Source organism: Lissotriton helveticus, chromosome 1_1, assembly GCF_964261635.1.
Source record: "Lissotriton helveticus chromosome 1_1, aLisHel1.1, whole genome shotgun sequence".
Lineage (NCBI taxonomy): Eukaryota > Metazoa > Chordata > Amphibia > Caudata > Salamandridae > Lissotriton > Lissotriton helveticus.
The window spans coordinates 69,960,757-69,981,020 of NC_136057.1; the positions used below are offsets into that span (position 1 = coordinate 69,960,757).

Below are 20,264 nucleotides of genomic sequence, written 5' to 3' on the forward strand. Positions count from 1 at the left end.
CATTAACAATAATAATAACAACTTCTGAAATGATTTTAATTACTGCAACAACAACACACAGAGAGCTCAGTTTACATATCCTCCCATTCTGAACACACAATGCTTTTTAAGTTCTTTATGGCAGCTAATAAGACTGGCATTTTTGTCACTGCCCCCATTTCTGGTCCCATTATCTTTTCTTCTTGCCCTTCTATTGAAGGGCAGGAAGAAAAGATAATGGGACCAGAAAACAAGCTATTGTTTACGACTGGCGTTCTCATGGTGTTCCTCGTTCACCCCTTCACTTTACATTTTCCTGTTCGTCTTGACGTCTCTCTAACGTAATAGGAAATGAAAAGGATTTATAGAGCGCAAACAAATGCCCAAAGGTGTTAAGGCGCTGACAGCAATTATCCCTAAAGAAGGAAAAGAAGATGGAAATAGAAATTCCATGGTCTCAAGCCCCGAAAGCATCCATGACAGAATAAAAAGTCAGGTTTTTAACCCCCTTAGCGCGCCGTAGAATCCGACGCGGTGCGGATGTTTCTATGCGCGGGCGGGGCTGTGTCGGCCAACGGACGTGAGCAGCACTACGGAGGTAGTACTCGCGACAGCTGTTGGCCGACTCACGCAACGAACGGGTTAAGGCCTTACGAAATGGGGTGTGAGCCTGAAGACAGGAGATGGAATGGTTCCATAGCTTGAATACGGCCACGGAAAAGGCTCTGGACTCCCCAACTTGCTTTTGGTATTTAGGAACAATTACAAGATTTTGACTTGAGGATTGAAGCTGTCTGGAGAGAATATATCATTGAAACATGTCTTTAATATCTCCATGCCCCATGTTATGCAGTGCCTTGTGAACGATGCATAAAGTTTGAAGGTTACAGGTTTGTCACAGGTAGCCAATTGAGCTTCAGAATCTCTGCCAAAACTGATTGAGATTTAGGAATATCAAAAATCAATCTTGCCGCCGCATTTTGGACCAGCTGCAGTTTGGCTATTACAGTCTTGTTGATAGCCAGGTGGAGCGCATTTCAGTAGTCTAACCAGGATGAGATCAGTGCTCAGGCCATTTGCTTAAGTGCCGTGAGGGAAATGTAAGGATCTCTCCTTCTTTTTCTTCCTTCCCTCGCACTTTTTCTTCCTTGGCTTTCCTTCTCTCTCGTATCTGTACTGCTGTTCCTTGTTTCCATCTTGTTACCCCACGGCGCTTCCCGCCCATTGAATACGGATCACAAGGGCTTCTGGAGGAACAATGGCTGGTGACGGCGACCTCTGTGCTCTGTCCTTCTGTATAGACTTATTTATTTAAGTGATCAGTCTTTTAAAAACAAAAACCATTAAACCAATGACATTTATAATAGTACTACTGCATATTTATATAAACACGTAAAATCATTAGTAGCATTTTTACACGGTTGGGCTACAACATACTTCCATACATCAATTATTTAAAATTTCGTTTAAAATGGAGATTTGGGAGTTCTTGTCGTTGTGACAGATTATTGCGATCTCCACGGAGTTTCAGCCAATTTCCTTTAAATACACATTTAAAAGTTTCACCCCCCTGCACTGTTCAGTGATCTCTGAGGGGCTGTTGTGGACAGATGTGATCATGTCTGTGATCCTTGAATACTAATTTAGTGGGAAGAAGCCCCTTTTGGAACATGGTCTTCTTGTCTGCTCAATGGGCTAAAAATAGCTGGTATCAGAACTTCCTGCCTGTTACCGACCCACTGGGTGTCTTAAGTTATCGCGTGGCCATCCCTAATCCCTGGCCAAGCAAGATCAGGCTGCAGATTTAGTGGGAACGGCCCCCCTAGAGCACCAGGCCAGGTTAGGCACCCATCCTCTGTGCTTCTGTAGAGACCCTAGTACTTGAATTTCTACTTCATTCCCTATTCGGTGTTATACTCTGCCATGCCAGCAGTAAATGTAAAATGTATTTTCAGCTAAATAGTTGGGCACAGGTGCTTTTAGTCGGGTATGGTGAGATGTCGGTCATATTTCAACAGGAATTTTTATCGACACACACTTTTCCCTTTCTGTTTTGAAAGTCTTTAACAATGTTGGTTGTATTACAAAATAACGTGTTTTCTCTCACTCCGCACGTGTCTCCTTTCCATTGCCTCGTTAGGCCCTCTCATGCACATTACAACTCAGCTCCATTCATGGAAAATCTACAGCTCACCCCCTCGAATCTTATTGACCAAGCAACGCTCCTGCCTGCCAGTGTCTCATTATTACTTATTTACTTCAGTGTCAATGAGGTGGGTGCTGGTTTACATGTGAGTGTCTTTTAGCCTGTGTGTTTGTTTATGTGTGCATGTTTGTGTGCGTCTATTTGAAAATCTGTTTGTGGGTGTTAGTTTGTTTCTATTTGTATTTATGTGTTTGTGTGCACCATTGTGGGTAGTTAGGTGTCTGTATGTTCATGTTTGGTGTGTGTTTGTGGGTCTGTGCATCTCTTTGTATGTGTATTTTTTTTGTGGGAGCACTCTTTTCTGTCTTTATCAAGCAATCAATCAGGACACTTGTAAAGAGCACTAGATACCCATGAGGGTCTCAAGGCGCTGGTGGGGGGGATGCTGCTACTGATCAAAGAGCCAGGTCTTGAGTAGTCTTCTGAAGGCCAGTAGGTCTTGGGTCTGCCGTAGGTTGGTGGGGAGGATGTTCCAGGTCTTGGCGGCGAGGTGGGAGAAGGATCTGTCTCCGGCTGTTGGTCTTCGAATGCGGGGGACAGCGGCGAGGGCGAGGTCGGCAGAGCGGAGCTTGCAGGTGGGGGTGTAGAAGCTGAGTCGTCTGTTGAGGTACGCTGGGCCGGTGTCGTGGAGGGCTATCAATGTGCTTAACCTCTTCCTTAGAAGATAGAAATCCTCTTTTAATGAGGTATTCCCTATGCCTGCCCTATACATTAAAACACACAATAAATTACATTAGCACACCCAATGTTCTATGTATTCACAGTCAATTATTAGGATAAGATTTTCAGTGTAAAAACTGTACTTGTAAATCATTATTTATCTCACAAACACAGATTGTTTATCCTCCACATCTACTTTCAAACACAATGCGTAAACTTCAGGCGTAGCTTTCACTAGTGCAGCAGGTGCAGTGGCACCAGGGCCCACGGAACTTTAAATATTGCTGTATTTCACAGTTTAACATGGGCCAAAGAGGGAATTTCTTTCTTGGACTAGAGCCCCTGAAACACTGGCTACTGCTGTCACCTAGCCGTGCTGGAGAACGTTATTTGCGAGAGGGATGCTGTATGGAAGAGTAAAGACTCGTTGGATATTGTTCTACTCGTGAAATACACCTGTTTTAGAGTTGGAAATGATTATCAGCCCCGTCAGTGGCGGGAAGTTCCATCGGGGAGCATGGCAGTGCCTAACAGGACTGAATGTGAACACAGCTAAGTACAGGAGGCTGCTCGGTGCATTACAGGTGCCTGTATTCTAGGTCTTGTCATGATGTTTGGACAACTTAACTAGATATGGTGATCTCCTGTATGTGCTGCAAGTACATAATATTAAGGCGTTAAGAGCCCAGTTCCTTGGGGAAGTTTACTTGCGAACCATAGCGACTCGAAGGGGGAGCAGCCATAAAGACAAGCCCCAGGGCCGTCCGGAGGTCGGCCACGGTGTACCCTCTTATGCCCTCATTACAAGTAGCCTCTTTGGTTTCAATGGGAAACATGAAATCGAGAAATACAGAGAATCTATTTACTTTAATGCTAAAAACTGCCAACTTTTCTGTGTGTACATTTGGGAGAAATTAGGAATTACCAGGTGAATTGAGGCACTATATCACAAAACGTGTAATACTCAAATATATATATATATATATATATATATATATATATATATATATATATATATATATATATATATATATATATATATATATATATATATATATATATATATATATATATTACCTACTGGCAGTCTCCAAATAGCCCAACAGGTATCTCCAGTATGCGCCAGGGAGCTGCGTTGCAGACAGGTGTTCAGAGGCCACGCCCCTTTTTACACCTCTCTGCAACGCATCTCTGTAGTGCTTACTGGAGGTACCTAGTGGTCTAGTTTGACCCTAGGGATCCTTAGGATTGACGGGGACTTAATCTCTCAACGTAGAACAGTGACAGGGTGCGTTTACACGGTGGTGAAGCGAGGGGACGGGGCCTAACGTGATGTGTGCCCTGAGAAGCGTTTTAAGTTGGGGAAAAAATTCAACTTCAAACCTGAGGGACCATGGGGGCCAAGTAGTCCACCAGGTGCTTCCAGGAAGCGCTACTGCGCTGCGTTGCAGAGAGGTGGTGCATGCCGTGCCCCTTTTTACATCTCTCTGCTACGCAGCTCTGTGGCGCTTACTGGATGTACTACGAATTCCGATTTACTCACCTGTTGTCAGGAGAGACCTCAGTGCTGCATCTTTGATCCAAGTACTGATCCTCAAAGGTAATTCTAACCATACTTACCAGTAACTTGAATTTCCTTCGATAGGCTAACATTGACTGGTTTCACTTGGAAATTCTTCTAAGTGTGGAGTTTTGCAACTTTAAAATCTTCACCTAAAATCATCCGAACAACACATTCTAATTTACTCACCTGTTATCAGGAGAGAACCCAGTGCTACATCTTTTAGCCCAGCACTGACCCTAAAAAGTAATTCTAACCGTACTTACCAGTAACTTGTATTTCCTTCCATAAGAATCCATTGTCTGGTTTTCACCAGAAAAGTTTCTAATGTCTATTTTCACAAACTAAAAATATTCCTTAAAAATTACCTGCATGACGTAAACGCATTCTTTCAACTGTTTACAGGAGATGCACCAGTGCTGGATCCAGGATCCATCACCGAGTAAGAAAAAGTGACGATAGCACTACTTACCTGCTGAAGGAATTTCCTGCTATAGGATAACATTGGTGATTCTATGTGAAAATATTTGTGTCAACTTTTAAAATACAATAATATTCCTTAAAAATCACTACTGTAACTAAAACACTTTTACTCGCCCGTTTACAGGAGATGTCCAAGGACTGAATCTAGGATCCAGTCCAGTGGTTAGAAAAGTAATCCATAAATTAACTAATTGCATTTAACTAGAAATTCACATTGAGGTCAATGTTGCATTGTGTATGAAATTGTATTGCCCATTGCAACAACTGTAACTACTGTACTTAAAAGTCTATTGCCTATTTGCAAAGTATTTAAACTAAAGTAATTCATTCTAAGAAAGTATATTTTGTAATGTAATGTAAAATGTAATTATAATGCTTTAAAAAAAATATCTAAAAATAAATTGTTTAAAAAATGTAGTAAATCAGTATAAAATAAAATATAACAATTAATAAATTTAAAAATTGTCATTTACAAAACCTTCGAAATTCACTGAAAAAGCTATAGGTTTCAGGCCTGATATAGTTAGGAATTAGCATTTAAAAAACCTTAAAATTCACTGAAAAAAACATATGTTTTAGGGGTGTTATAGTTAGCTGGATATTTCACTCGTACAAAACCATTGAAATTCTTCCGATATAATTAGTTGTACTCACTATATCTTGCGCGCCCGCTATCCACTGCTGATGATGTCACATATTACATAATTGATTACATGGTCAGTGACATCACTGATGACATCTCAAATGACATCACTGATGACATCATCCACGTGACAATCAGATACACTTCATCATACACTAGTATAACCTTTCATCATACACTGTAAATTACAGAGTACCATATTTGAAACCATTGACACACCAATACAAGTTTCTAAAAACCCACTCACTGATTCCTAGATCTATATACACATTTAACCATTTACCTATAGATTCACTCATACATGCAGTCAATGATCAAACACTATCAAATATACTTATACCCTATCTCGACATTACACACCAGCACACATCCTAGACACTTATGAAGTCATCCTACTCACTTATGCAAACAATGGATCAAACTTACATTTACTCAGCTACACACTAATAAAAATACCACTTTATCTATTCGTATAGATAGTAACTCATACTTAGTTTGTTATAAAATCACTATTACAAGTATACAGTTATCCATACAGTCACGCATACAATCACTGAGTCTTATGTATACTTATTTATGAACAACAACTGACACATACACTGACTTTTACTTTTTTTACTTTGTTGGACATGTACCATTGAGAGATATATTTGCTCATCACCACACCCATAAAGATATTAACTCACCCAAACAACTGTTATAACATGTAGTTTTAAATTCATATACCTACTGAATCAACTATTCACACATCTTTGGGCAGTCACAAACCCCCCACTGAACCACATACACATTCACTCTCCCATACAAATACACAGTAAACTAATCAATAACTAATATAGAGTTTCAAATAGCTAGTTACCAACTGGAGAAGCAGTTTACACAACAACTGACAAAGTGATACAGATGTTCACACAGTTTAGTCACTATCAAATATATGTAGTGAGACACTTTAAATTATTCAAGTAAACAGTCAATCACACTGCTACTAAATCCTCCATCCAGATATTTATATTTATATATCCACTCATTCTTCAATGCAAATTGCTATATATATATATAATACATATTTAAATAATGAAGCTAACCACATTCACGGATGATGTCATCAGTGATGTCATCAGTGATGTCATTTGAGATGTCATCAGTGATGTCACTGACCATGTCATGAATGATGTAATATGTGACATCATCAGCAGTGGATTGGGGGCGCACGAGATACAGTGAGTACAACTAACTATATCAGAGGAATTTCAATGCTTTTGTACGAGTGAAATGTCCAGCTAACTCTAACACTCCTAAAACCTATGTTTTTTTCAGTGAATTTCTAAGGTTTTTTAAATGCTAATTCCTAACTATATCAGGCCTGAAACCTATGTTTTTTTCAGTGAATATATATATATATATATATATATATATATATTACTCACTCCGCTTCCTGATGCACTCTGGAGTCTCACCAGCCGGCAAGCAGTACACGGACACGGACCAGTTAGGTGCTGTAGTTTTAATAGCAGAAAAAAGTCAAAGACGTTTCGGCTCAACGGAGCCTTGTTCACATGATATATATATATATATTCCTTCGATACCTCTCACCACCTTTCTTTTCCCAGCGTAAGTCACGGCACGACAGCAGATAGGTTATCTAAATTATTTTTATTTTATAAACACCATGTGCAAAAACGTGCAAGAATAGGACAGCCTACCCGTTTCGGCTACAATTAGCCTTCAACTGGACCATAGAGTCCCAGGCGTCTAGTAAATTTATAAAAAGTGCTCAGTGTTAGTACCCTTCTTTGTGTTCATTAAACACTAGACTGTTAACCTCATTTACAAACTATGGCTCAATATAATCGCCATTTTGTTTTTCTTCCATTCCTGTGAAGTACTCCTAAAGTGCTGCGTGCGAGATGATGATATCATTTCCTCATTCATGGCAGTAAGTTATTCTGTCACAACAATTATTTACAATCTATAAATAATTAATTCTACAAGGCCTTATAGAGTTGTCTCTAATAATAATAAGTCATAAATTATGTATACATTTCATTGTAAAGTACTTTTTCTTGAGATGGACATAACGTGACTTACTACTCATTTTCTACATATTTACAACCCTGTTATTTACAATTATTTATAATTTCTAGTCATTATGTTGTCGTAATACATCTCATTGCGGAAACCCATTCTTTCCAAGACCATTCGGTTGTATTGAATTCTATGGTAGATATATTCTCATATACATGTCCTTAATCCTCCAATGTTTGGTTTATCTGAGATGCTGCTATATTGTGGCCCTCATGGTAAAGTACCAGGTCCCACATTCCACTTCTTATGGTTAATTCTATATACAGTTAATTCAGATTATTTCCATTAGAATCTAATATACAAGTTGTGTACCCAGAGTTTATATCCACTTTTCGGGTTTCCCATGTCTGGTCTTTTCATGAGGATATCTCCTGCACATATGCACTTGTCTACAGATTTCCAGGGAGGAAAGAAATTCTATTTATACCCTATACACAGCTATATACAAAAGGTCATTCTATTTCAGATTTTTGAGCTGAGACTGTTCAGGTTTATTTACACAGTCCTTGATATTGTGATCTTATTTACAAATGTACATACAGTTCAGCATCCAGGTTATGTCCATGTGGGTATTCTGTACCCATCCCCAAAATCATCCTAGACTCCATTTTCTGAAGTTTCAATGTACGATCGCCTCCTCTTTCTAATGGTTTTATGATTCTAATCCCAGAATATTTCAATTTACTGCAAACGTTTTGATGGAATTCATGAAAATGTTTGGCCATTGGGTAGTTTGGGTCTTTGTTTTTTATTGCACGGAGATGTTGCAGAATCCATAATTTTAATTTGTTAATGGTACTCCCTATGTAGTACTTTCCACAAGGACATGTCAACCTGTAGATCACAAATTTTGGTTCACACGTGATGTTATCCTTAATTTTCTTAGTTCTCCCATTCTGTAATTTGTATTCTGTGATGTTAGAACCCTGTTCGCAAGCTTTACACTTGGAGCATTTCCAAAAACCTGGTGTCGTCAGCCATGTTGTCTTTTTTGGTGGTTGGATTTCCAGGTGACTCTGAGTTAGGATATCGCGTAGAGATGCTGTTTTTCTATATGTTATAGTTGGAAAAGATGTTAGGTTTTCCTTCAGAGTTTCATCCAGTAACAGAATCTCCCAGGTCTTCCTTATCACCTTCGTCAGCTCCTTACTTTGGTTGTTGAAATCCATGATCAAACATGTTGTACCCTCTGTTTCTGTTGTGTTCTCATGTGTCGTCCTGGCTGCATCCGCCGCAGGGATTAAGAGGTCCGATCGTTGTTTCAGGTTCATCCTAGATTTTGCCGTTAGGATTACTTCCAAAGGATATCCTCTTTCCAGAAATCGACTACTCATCCCCTCGATTTCCAGTTTCAAGTCCTCCATCTCTGAACAATTTATTTTAGCTCTAAGCATCTGACCGTAAGGTTTACTCCATTTTAGTTTCACTGGATGGCCACTGTTAGCATGAAGAATCCTATTACAGGATTTCTGTTTCCGATGCATATTAGTACACAGTCTCTTGTTTTTAATGAAGACCTCCACATCTAGAAAAATTATACTGTTCTCTGATATAGATGATGTGAAATGGAGGTTGTATTCATTTTCTTCCAGAGAGTCGATGAAATTATGTAAGTCTTCGCGACTTCCGTCCCATATGACGAATAAAACGACACCATGTTTTTATTTTCGAGTGATTTTTGTTTTCTTCCTCCACGACTTTGATTTCCCAGAGCGCCATCATTAAGTTTGCATAAGTTAGGGCGAAAGATGTCCCCATCGCCTTGCCTTGTTTTTGTAAATACAGGCTACCAAGTAAAGGGAAAATATTATGTTCAAGACAGTAGGTCAACATGTCGATTAGCATGGCTGAGTGTTCAAGGTGACTGATCGATCTTTTTTCCAGAAATTTCTTGATGGCTCTTATTCCGTCTTCATGACGTATCGGGGTGTAGAGTGATGTTACATCTATTGTGGTCATCAAGTATCCCGGGTTCCACTCAATTTTAGATATTTTGTTTAGAAAGTCCATGGTATCTCTCAGATACGAAGGGAGCATTGTTACGTAATTCACGAGGAAGATGTCAATGAATCTTGAGGCTGTTTCCAAAAGCGATCCTATGGAACTCATTATCGGTCTAGCAGGTGGTCTCTCAATTGATTTATGAACTTTCGGCAGAAAGTAGATAGTAGCTATGATCGGATTGTCTGTTTTCAAGTAGCAATATTCATCAAAATCAATTAGGACTCTTTCTTGCCACCCCAGCAAGTGTGTATGGTATTCATTCGTCCATTCTTCCGTCGGGTTGTTGGCCGATAGCTCATAATGATCTTGATTCTCCAACTGTCGCACTTGCCTCATTTATATAATCGGTAACATGTTGGACCACAATGTTTCCTCCTTTATCTGAGGATTTGATTATTATTGTAGGATAGTTTTTGAGTTCTTGCCTGATATTCTTTTGGCGAGAGGCTCCACGTTTTTTATAGTTGTTATTATTCCAATCCATGTTCTTATTAGCGATGGATCTGCTTGACATCTTGGTAACTTCTTCTAACATTATTTCATGGAATAGGTCAATTTTATTCCCGGGTGGCATCTGTGGACAGAACCTGGACTGTTTTCTTAGTCCACTTTCACCTCCTATGTTTGTTGTCAGTCCAATAGTGTTACAGAAGTCAATATCTGATGTGAACGAATCTTGACTTGTCTCTATGCTTGATGATTCATCCTCTCTCATAGATGTTAATGCTCTGAGTGCTGGTAGATCTTTTTGGGCAATTAAGGATGGATTTGTTTCTTCTGATTGACAGGCATTAGGTTGAGGTTTCTTCTCCGCAAAGTATTTTTTAAGTTTAATTTTCCTACAAAACTTGTAGAGATCAATCCGTACATTGGGGATATCCATATCCTTGTTGGGGCAGTAGGAAAGTCCTCGATTCCATCGTTTGATTTGAACATCCGTTAGTTGTTTGTCGGATATGTTCAGGACCAAATTTTTATCTTGATTTATTCCGCTTTTTTTAAGGATTATTTTTGCTTTTGTTTTCTTCTCTTTGGTTTTGGTTGTCCTCTCCCCCGCGTGTTGATTCTGCCTCTTCCTCTTTGTCGCGATATCATTTGCGCCAATTGTATCTCCCCGCGAAAATCCATTGAAGTTGTTACTGTGTCCTCATCAGCTGAGCTGATTTCTGAAATGTCTATTGTATCGGTATTTACTGTTCCAGCGCACTTGTCCATCACAACTCTACTTCTTAGAGTGTCGTACTTGCGGGCAAACGTGTATATCCATTTGGTCCCTCGTGAATTTGTTTGCTTTTCGTTTCTCTACCTCCGTCTCATGTTTGTTCAATTTTTTCTCCATATTTTCAATTAATTCCTTGTTTTCTTCAGATACCGGGATTTTCGCTAACTCTTGTTCCAGTGATTGGATTATGGTCGTAATTTTCTCCAATTTCCTCTCAGCATGTATGATTAATGTCCTCATGAGTTTAAATGAACACTCATTGGTGTCCTGTTGCCATCATTTTATCAAATCCGGGTCTACATCGTTCAATGTGGGCATGATGAGTATCCGTAGCACTCTAGGGACTCTTTTAGCTCTATATATTTTTCCAATGTCGTTTTTTTCTCACCATTTGTTAATTTCCAAGATCCCGTTTTGTTGTAATTCTCTTAGGACATTTACTATTGTTCTGTTATCTTTTTCTTTTCCTTTTCCTCCTGCTGTTCCTCTTGTATTTTTGCTAGTTGAGGGAGTTGTTTCATCGTCATTGAGTAGTTCACTCGCCCTTAGTTGGCGATTCCTGGTTTTATCTGCCATCTTTGTAAATGAGGTTATAATTTTCACAGTTTCTTGTCTGTAATTGCTTTGGTGTTTTATTTGTTTTATTTCAGGATTCGGTCGTCTGCTCCCAGATTAGTTCAGAATCCCATTGACCTGCTGCTCCTCTTACTCCCCACGTTCGAGGAATCACGATATACCATACTGTTTCTTTAATGCTCAATCCCTCTCATTTAGCTTCTTCCGGGTTTCTTGCAGAGACAGTTTTTGCCTGTAATTTAGGAGTCGAGAACGCAATGTGTTGTCTTGTATCATTCGTCTTTTGGAAAGCGTCTTATTTTCTTTGCCCCTTTCGCGATGACACAATGCTCGGCTACTCTTCCTGGCGGTTTGTGATCGAGTAGGCAGCCGCGGGCCCCCGCTCCTCATACGCCACTTCCGCCGCGCTACTGAGTTGCACAGACACCACCCACCACCCGCCTCGCTCACTCACCGCTGGGTCTTTGCCGCTCAGACTCCAGGCATCCGTTTTCTCTAGTTTGTTCGGATGCGTTTAAACATGGCAGATGATAGAGGCGTCGATCATCTTGTTCCGATTCTTCAAATGACTGGAATTGTTCCCAGATCGCCTCTCCTCTTTCGTGAGTGCCTGTGATGTCCGTCCCAGTCCACGCACCATAGATTCCTTTGATACCTCTCGCCACTTTTCTTTTCCCAGCAGAAGTCACGGCACGACAGCAGGTAGGTTATCTAAATTATTTTATTTTTAAAGCCATAGAGTCCCAGGGGTCTAGTAAATTCATAAAAAGTGATCAGTGGTAGTACCTTTCTTTGTGTTCATTAAACACTAGACATTTACATTACATTTACAAACTATGGCTCAAAAGAATCGCCATTTTGTTTTTCTTCCATTCCTGTGAAGTACTCTTAAAGTGCTGCGTGCGAGATGATGATATCATTTCCTCATTCATGGTAGTAAGTTATTCTGTCACAACAATTATTTACAATCTATAAATAATGCATTCTACAAGGCCTTATAGAGTTGTCTCTAATAATAATAAGTCATAAATTATGTATATATACACACACATCCATCCATTGCAGAACCCAACATTGGAAGAACCACACGGAGACCTTCGTGGCGCTTTAAGTATTTATTCACAGCATGCCAGCAGAGCGTTGTTCAAGAAGGCAGTGTCAAATTAGGCCAGACGCGTTTCAGGAGGTGAACTCCCTTCCTCAGTGGCTTTTGACAGACAAGGGGAAGCATAAGCAGCGCAGACCGTTCCTTAAACTTCATACCTGCCCCCAATGGGCGTGGCCACACGGCATTCTGGTCGATGCAGTCCGCGCTAATGTCATCCTCAGTATATATATATGAGAGAGAGAGACAGAGAGAGAGAGAGAGAGAGATAGAGAGATATTTTCACTGAAAAAAACATAGTTTACAGAGCCGTTATAGGTAGGAAATAGCATCAAAAACCTTAGAAATACACAGAAAAAAACAAAGGTTACAGAGACGTTTACTTAGGTTTAGATTTTACATACTCAAAACCGTAGAAACTGAGCAGTTAGAGTTACCTGGGCTAACTATAACTTACACTCCACACAATGCACAGCTTATAAAGCGGGCAGAGAAGCACATGAAAAAATTGTTCCTGCCCGTAGAGCACAGTATTTTAAGCTGCTCCCTACGGGTAGGAACAATACTGGGTCCCGCTGGCGTCATGGGGACTTTGGGCGCCCTCAACATTGATCATGTGGGTGCCCTGTATAGGCTCAAGGGCACCCACCCTTTACTGGCAGGGCCATTTTTGTAAATCCTTCATTATGCATGGTCAAGGCATATGCATGGTAAAGGTGTTACGTGGTAAAGGCATACGTGTTTAAGGCATTGCATGGTAAAGGCATACGTGTTAAAGGCATTTGTTGGTATCTATGACATTATAATTAGTCTAATCCTGCACTATCTCTTGACTTGAAAGTAAACCCTGGGCCTTGAAAAACTGAACACAGACAGCTCAAAAAAAGTGTAAAAGCAGATGTAGTGGGAATGTCATGTCACATTGTCATCACATGCCATTTTCCCAGTGCATTGTACCATTTCCCCAGTTTTCCCCGGATAAATGGTGCTATGAACCGTATAGCACTACTCGCCACCACGTTTAGAGGGTGATCCATTTCTCTTCCTACCCTGGAAAGAGAGTTGCTCCAGCATTTTGTTGAAGTGAAACTGTAACTGTTTCCAGTGTCAGAAAAAGTCAGATTGGGGTCTGTGAATGCTCACTTGCTCACAAACTGACAAGGTGAATCATGCATGCACTAAAGTTACTAGTGTGTGATTCTACACATGCAAAACATGTACACTTGGCAGCTATCATCTGACTAGTTTTGTTTTCAAACATTGTTGAAAGATCTGAGGACACAGACAAGCCCACTGACACCAAGAGAGAAACAGTAATAACAGTTATTCACAGGCCCTGGCAAAACCCCTAGGCCTGCTCAACATGAGACCAATCTCCCTCCCAAACATTCTTGCTAAACTATTCATAGGCATTCTGGCACACAACATAGTCCGTTCATAATAGCCTTATGACTGCAAGCCACAGCAGTGGTGAGTTAATATTGTGCTGTTAATAGAATTGATAATTTCCAACACTGAGAAGATACTGGGTGTAGGAAGGTGGATATCTGACTATATGGTTACCCCAACTTTTTGCCTTGTGTTTTGCTGGTTTTTGACTTAGTTGGCCTGGGATCCTGCTATTCAGGGCTCCAGGCTCTCTGCTCTCCCTATAAAATGGACTCCATGTACTTTAGGTACATACCAGATTGGGGATTGGGTCACCTCTGTGAGCCCCTGTGTAGTGTACCATAGGTACCCAGGGCATAGGTGCATCCAAGGCCTACCATGGGCTGAAGCATGTATTATGCCACCCCTGGCTGGCCATCCAAACTGACACCACAGGTTGATCACTCAGCTTGACTAAGGAGGTGTAATCACCCCTTACTTAGATATAGTATACCTATATCTACCTTTATATATAGACACATATAAACCTATAAGTCACTCCCATGGTAGGCCTCGACAATCCTCAAGGCAGAGTGCTTAGTTTTATGTGAGAGGGTGCCCTAGCATGAGCTGAGCCCCTCTGCAGCTTTCAGAACCATGTCCTTATAGCTGTTCTATGATATAGCCATACCATATATTCTTAAGTGCATTATAATCCTCGCGTTAAATGCTAACTTTGGTGTGGCTTTATCAAAACATGTGGTGTAAGGTGTCAAACACTTTGGAATAATACCCCCTCCCACCAATTCCGGCGGCGGGGGTAGCATTCCACCCTTCTAGAGGGAAAAGACATGTATGTTACTGCTTTACCCGGTTAGAGTTAAACAGAGCTTCAGCATCACAAAATGGATGCTGCTGCCACAGACACGAGTCTGACCTCCTGATGCTGGATGAAACTCCAGCAAGGGAGGCCTGGACAATGAGTTTCCTGTCGAGGGAGGTGCTTGGACCTCCCCAGACAGCCTGTAGTGTATTGGGGCAGTGTGGGTTAAATGGAACAATGCTTTTCCAGACACTGCCTGGGGCACACAAGATGCTCCATGCATAGCCCGGTTCAAACCAGTTGCTGGGGCACTCCAGCCCCGCTCTGGCGCGATACTGGACAAAGGGTAAGGGGTGTAACCACCCCCTTCCCAGGTGCACCCATAGGAGGGACCTAGTAGGTAATCCAGCCCATTTTCTTAGTATAAAGATAGGTGCTGTGTCTCCAGGACTTTCGATTATCCTGGAACAAAACTCTGAAATGAAACTCTTGGACCTTCGACATTCTATACCGACTAGAAGACTGAAGACATCTCCCTTGTGGTCAAGGAGTGACCGCCCTGTGTAAACAGGGACCCCTGTCTTTAGTAACAAGCAAGGTAAAGGCGGCAGTTGGCATTTGAGCTGATCTAGTGTGAACAGGAAAGCATTGTGGAAAAAGATGTCCGGAGTTACCTTTGTCATATATACTTCCTGAAGAGTTACCTTTGTTATACAGTTCATAAAGAGTTACCTTTGTTATACACTTCCTGAAGAGTTACCTTTGTTATACACTTCCTGAAGAGCTACCTAAGGTAGATACTTCCTGAAACTGAAATAAACGGCAGCGCTTCCTGATTCCTCTCTTTTTCCACAATCTGTTCTGTTTAAATGAAATCTTATCCATGTGTATCTATCCAAAACTGTACCTGTAGCACATGAGTGCTCTGTAGCTGCCCTTTGCTTAGTAATTTCCTCTGAACAATGGTAAATCGCTGCCTTTTCAGAAGTAAATAAGATGTGACATGTTCAACCACAGTTTTAATGAAATATCCATGTATGGTGAAATGTTCCTTACTAAATTTCAAATATGGTAGAGAAGAGATGTTTTATCCAGCTGGTTAAATATTGTGTATTCACATTGTATTACATTTGCATTTAGTAATATTACATTTCTTTACATCCAACAGAAAATAAGCCTTAAATGCACGGATTGATGATGAATAATGAAGATAACACATCAAACCTGCAAAAATTATCAAAAATAAGGACCTCCAAAAACATCAGTGCAATCAGAGGCAGAGGACAGATCCAGGAAGAAGCAGTCAAAGGCAATTCAATGAGTGTCTGAGTCTGAGATCTGCACCTCGACACCCCAAGACGAAGAAATGACCTCAACAAAACCAAGGCAACAAAACTGACAAACCACCTGCTGTATAAACAAGCGTCCAACACCAGATTTGATCATGAGGCCGGTATGAGAGTTGGAGGAAGGTCTCGTGTCTATTTGGGATCCATAGCTTGGAACAAACTCCCTCTTCAGCTTTGAGCTGTTAGCAACATGATAATGTTTAAAAAAAGGTTGAAAACTTGGCTTTTTGCCCATGTTTGAAACAACCTGATTAACTTTCTTTTCTGACCTGTGCTTTGCCCCGGGACACTCTTTGGAGTAGCTGTACACATTACGAGCCGCTTCACCATCATGATATGGCTAGAGCAGTGCTTCACTATCTAAACTGGTAACAAACCACCATTCAGTGCTCTCAGTGTAGTGTTAACTCTTTCTAGCCAAACACCAGGGAAAAGCACAACGAAGTGGAGCCAAACAACTGAAGGCTAAAGGAATGCGGAGTTCTGCTCTCTGAAGTACAGAGTATTGTCCCATTTGCACCTACTGGAAGGAAGATTAAGCTTTACCCGCATGCAGGCGAAGCCATTATCCAATCTAAAGATGCAATCACTCTCAAGGAAGCCTTACTGATATTATGAATGTGGCAGGTATTTAGTGAATCTTGTATTTTATTGTTAAATCGGAAATCAAGCGTCCAAATTATCACACACATACAGGGAATGTGAAAATAACGCAGGTGGTTTATTAACTATGCTGACCCTTCAGGAAACACGGTTAGGAGAAAAATCTGGCAATTGCACTGAATATGTCAAGTACTTTAGCCAGTTAGAAACCATAAAAGAGAATCAGCGAATACAAACAGGGAAAAAAACATACCATTGCACTGAATGTGTGAAGAGCTTCAGTCTGTTAACAGACCTCCGAAGACATCAAAGAACACACACTGGGGAAAAACCATACCATTGCAATGAATGTGTGAAGAGCTTCAGTCTGTTATCAAACCTCCACAGACATCAGAGAATACACACAGGGGAAAAACAATACCATTGCAAGGAATGTGTGCAGAGCTTCAGTCGGTTATCACTCCTCCAAAGACATCATCGAACACACACAGGGGAAAAACCATACCATTGCACTGAATGTGTGAAGAGCTTCAGTCGGTTAGCAGTCCTCCAAAGACATCAGCAAACACACACGGGGGAAAAACCATACCATTGCAGTGAATGTGTGAGGAGTTTCAGTCACATTTCAAACCTCCACAGACATCAGAAAATACACACAGGGGAAAAACCATACCATTGCAAGGAATGTGTAAAGAGCTTCTGCCTGTTACAAGAACTCCAAACACATCAGCGAACCCACACAGGGGAAAAACCATACCAGTGCAGTGAATGTGTGAAGAGCTTCAGTCGGTTATCACATCTCCAAACACATCAGCGAACACACACAGGGGAAAAACCATACCATTGCACTGAATGTGTGAAGAGCTTCAGTCGGTTAACAAACCTCCAAAACCATCAGCGAACACACACGGGGGAAAAACCATACCATTGCAATGAATGTGTGAAGAGCTTCAGTCAGTTATCAGACCTCCAAAGGCATCAGAGGATACACACAGGGAAAAAACAATACCATTGCAAGGAATATGTGCAGAGCTTCAGTCGGTTATCACACCTCCAAACACATCAGCGAACACACACAGGGGAAAAACCATACCATTGCAGTGAATGTGTGAAGAGTTTCAGTCACATTTCAAACCTCCACAGACATCAGAAAATACACACAGGGGAAAAACCATACCATTGCAAGGAATGCGTAAAGAGCTTCTGCCGGTTACAAGAACTCCAAACACATCAGCAAACCCACACAGGGGAAAAACCATACCATTGCAAGGAATGTGTAAAGAGCTTCAGTCAAATTCCACAGCTCCACGCACATCAGAGAATACACACAGGGGAAAAACCATACCAGTGCAGTGAATGTGTAAAGAGCTTCAGTCGAATTTCACAGCTCCACGCACATCAGAGAATACACACAGGGGAAAAACCATACCAGTGCAGTGAATGTGTAAAGAGCTTCAGTCAGTTAACAAGCCTCCGGGGACATCAGCGAATACACACAGGGGAAAAACCATACCAGTGCGGTGAATGTGTAAAGAGCTTCAGTCAGTTAACAAGCCTCCGGAGACATCAGCGAATACACACTGGGGAAAAACCCTACCATTGCAGTGAATGTGGCAGTAGTTTTACTTACTCTTTAGCATTAAGAAATCATCAGCGAGCTCACAAAGGGGAAACAAATCTTTTAAATGCCATGAATGCTTGAAAAGCTGTAGTACATTATCACTCCTAAGCAGGCATCAGCGAACACACACAGAAGAAAAGCCTTCAAGTGCAATGAATGTGTGAAGCAATGTAGTCAATTATCAAGCCTATGTAGACATCAGCTTACACACACTCTGTAAATACCGTACAACTGTAGAGAGTGTAGAAGTACCTTTAGGAAATCTTCCGCATTAAGGATTCATCAGTTAATGCACACAGAGAAAAATCCTTTCAGGTGCAGTGAATGTGTGAATATCTTCTGTCAGTTATTAAACCTACGGATACATCAACTAACACACACAGAGTAAAAATGGGCATTGCCATGAATGTCAGAAGTGATTTTGTCAATTACGAACACACCTGGGGTAAACCTTACAATTGCACTAAAAGTGTGACAAGCTTTTGATCCTACATAGCCTCAGCGAACACACACCTTCATTTAACTCACATAGAAATAATCCTAGAGATGCAGTGAATTCAAAAAGAACTTAAGAACATTAACCATAATATTGACTCATCTGAGGACATAGACAGGAGCAGAACAGTGCAGTTATTGTGACATGAAGGAATTATAGGAACAAATATATAATTATGTGGGATATTTAAATACCAGATGAATGAAGACTCGACTAGAATAAATGAAGAAAACGAAAGATTTGTAGAATAATAAAAGTGTCTGTTCCCAGTGATTGTTCACTTCAGTACACATAGAAAAAATGTGATATAACAGGAAATCCACTGGGAGACTAGCACAATGTGGAATAAAAGAAAAGAAACACTGGTGGTTTTTATTTGACGATGAAGAGTTACAAAGAAAAACATCCTAGTGTTCCTGTTCATGCTACCTATAAAAGTGTAGGGATGAATACGATTCTGCCTGCACACATTGCTATATTAGCATAAATGAGTTAGTTGCGAAAAAGCCATTTTGCTGCTTTTGCACATGACACTACGTCTCTGTTTTTATAAAGACAAACTGCTTGCTTTTCCTTCACATGAGAATGGTCTGTTTTTCATATCTCTAAACTCACACTGCGACCTCAAGTCTGCACAAAGTGTTCAAGGTTAAAATAACAATGTATGCTGTTGATGCAGGTTGATCGGCCCACGCTCTAGACACAACACAAACACAGCTGCTCATTTCTGAAACTCAGGTGCTTTTAATATTGCACTGCATGCATGAGTCTAGAACTTGGGAAAAACCTTTCAATCAACAAAGAGCTGTGCTGATCTGGGATGTGATTCACTTCACCTGACTTTGGAGGTATGGGGTTCCCGGTTTTAACCTAGAGATCTTCTATTATTATAATACCTAGCTCCTAGCAAGGGGAGGGTGGTACCCAAGGCGCTATAGACCTGGTTCCACTATCATTATAATATGATTTCTCCCTTTGTATTTTATGGAATTGTAACAATGTTGATTGTATTGATTTTATGCATCTTTTTACTTATGTTAATAAAGATACTGCATCTTAGAGCACGTAGTTGAAATAAACATTTTAAACTATACAGTGTCTCTGATTGCTCACGTTGTGGACATTTATGAGAATAAAAACAAAAGAGTGTTCTTGATTTCCACCAATCCTGAGAGGTCCCAAAGTCACTTGTTCATTGGTAGCTTTGCTGTAGTACGGAGAACGAATGAGACACTGATGCTAGTTGGATCGGGGTTCTGGGCACTGAGGTGGATTTTTGGTACACCACAATACACTGAGGTCCTGGTTTCCTGCGCATAGTTCTGTGCATGAGCAGAATTCCTGAAACATGGCGCCCAAAGTCTTGATTAGTGCTCGTATCTGTCCACAATACCCTCAACACCTTTTCCGGTTAACAGGCGTGACGATTAACCTACCTAGACAAATGTGTTATAGGTTAATTCAAGCATGAGATTTATGA

General features: G+C 40.7%; 1 protein-coding gene across 1 annotated transcript in view; it reads left to right on the forward strand.

The window, feature by feature from the left end:
- The window catches only part of LOC144758474 (uncharacterized), a 154,023-nt gene extending 134,154 nt beyond the window's left edge, over positions 1–19,869 (forward strand). The window contains exon 2 of the mRNA XM_078646429.1: positions 16,792–19,869. Within this exon, the coding sequence (XP_078502555.1) occupies positions 16,792–18,369 (1,578 nt within the window). The 3' untranslated portion in view covers positions 18,370–19,869. The remainder of the gene's footprint in view (positions 1–16,791) is intronic.
- The last annotated feature ends 395 nt before the right edge of the window (positions 19,870–20,264 follow it).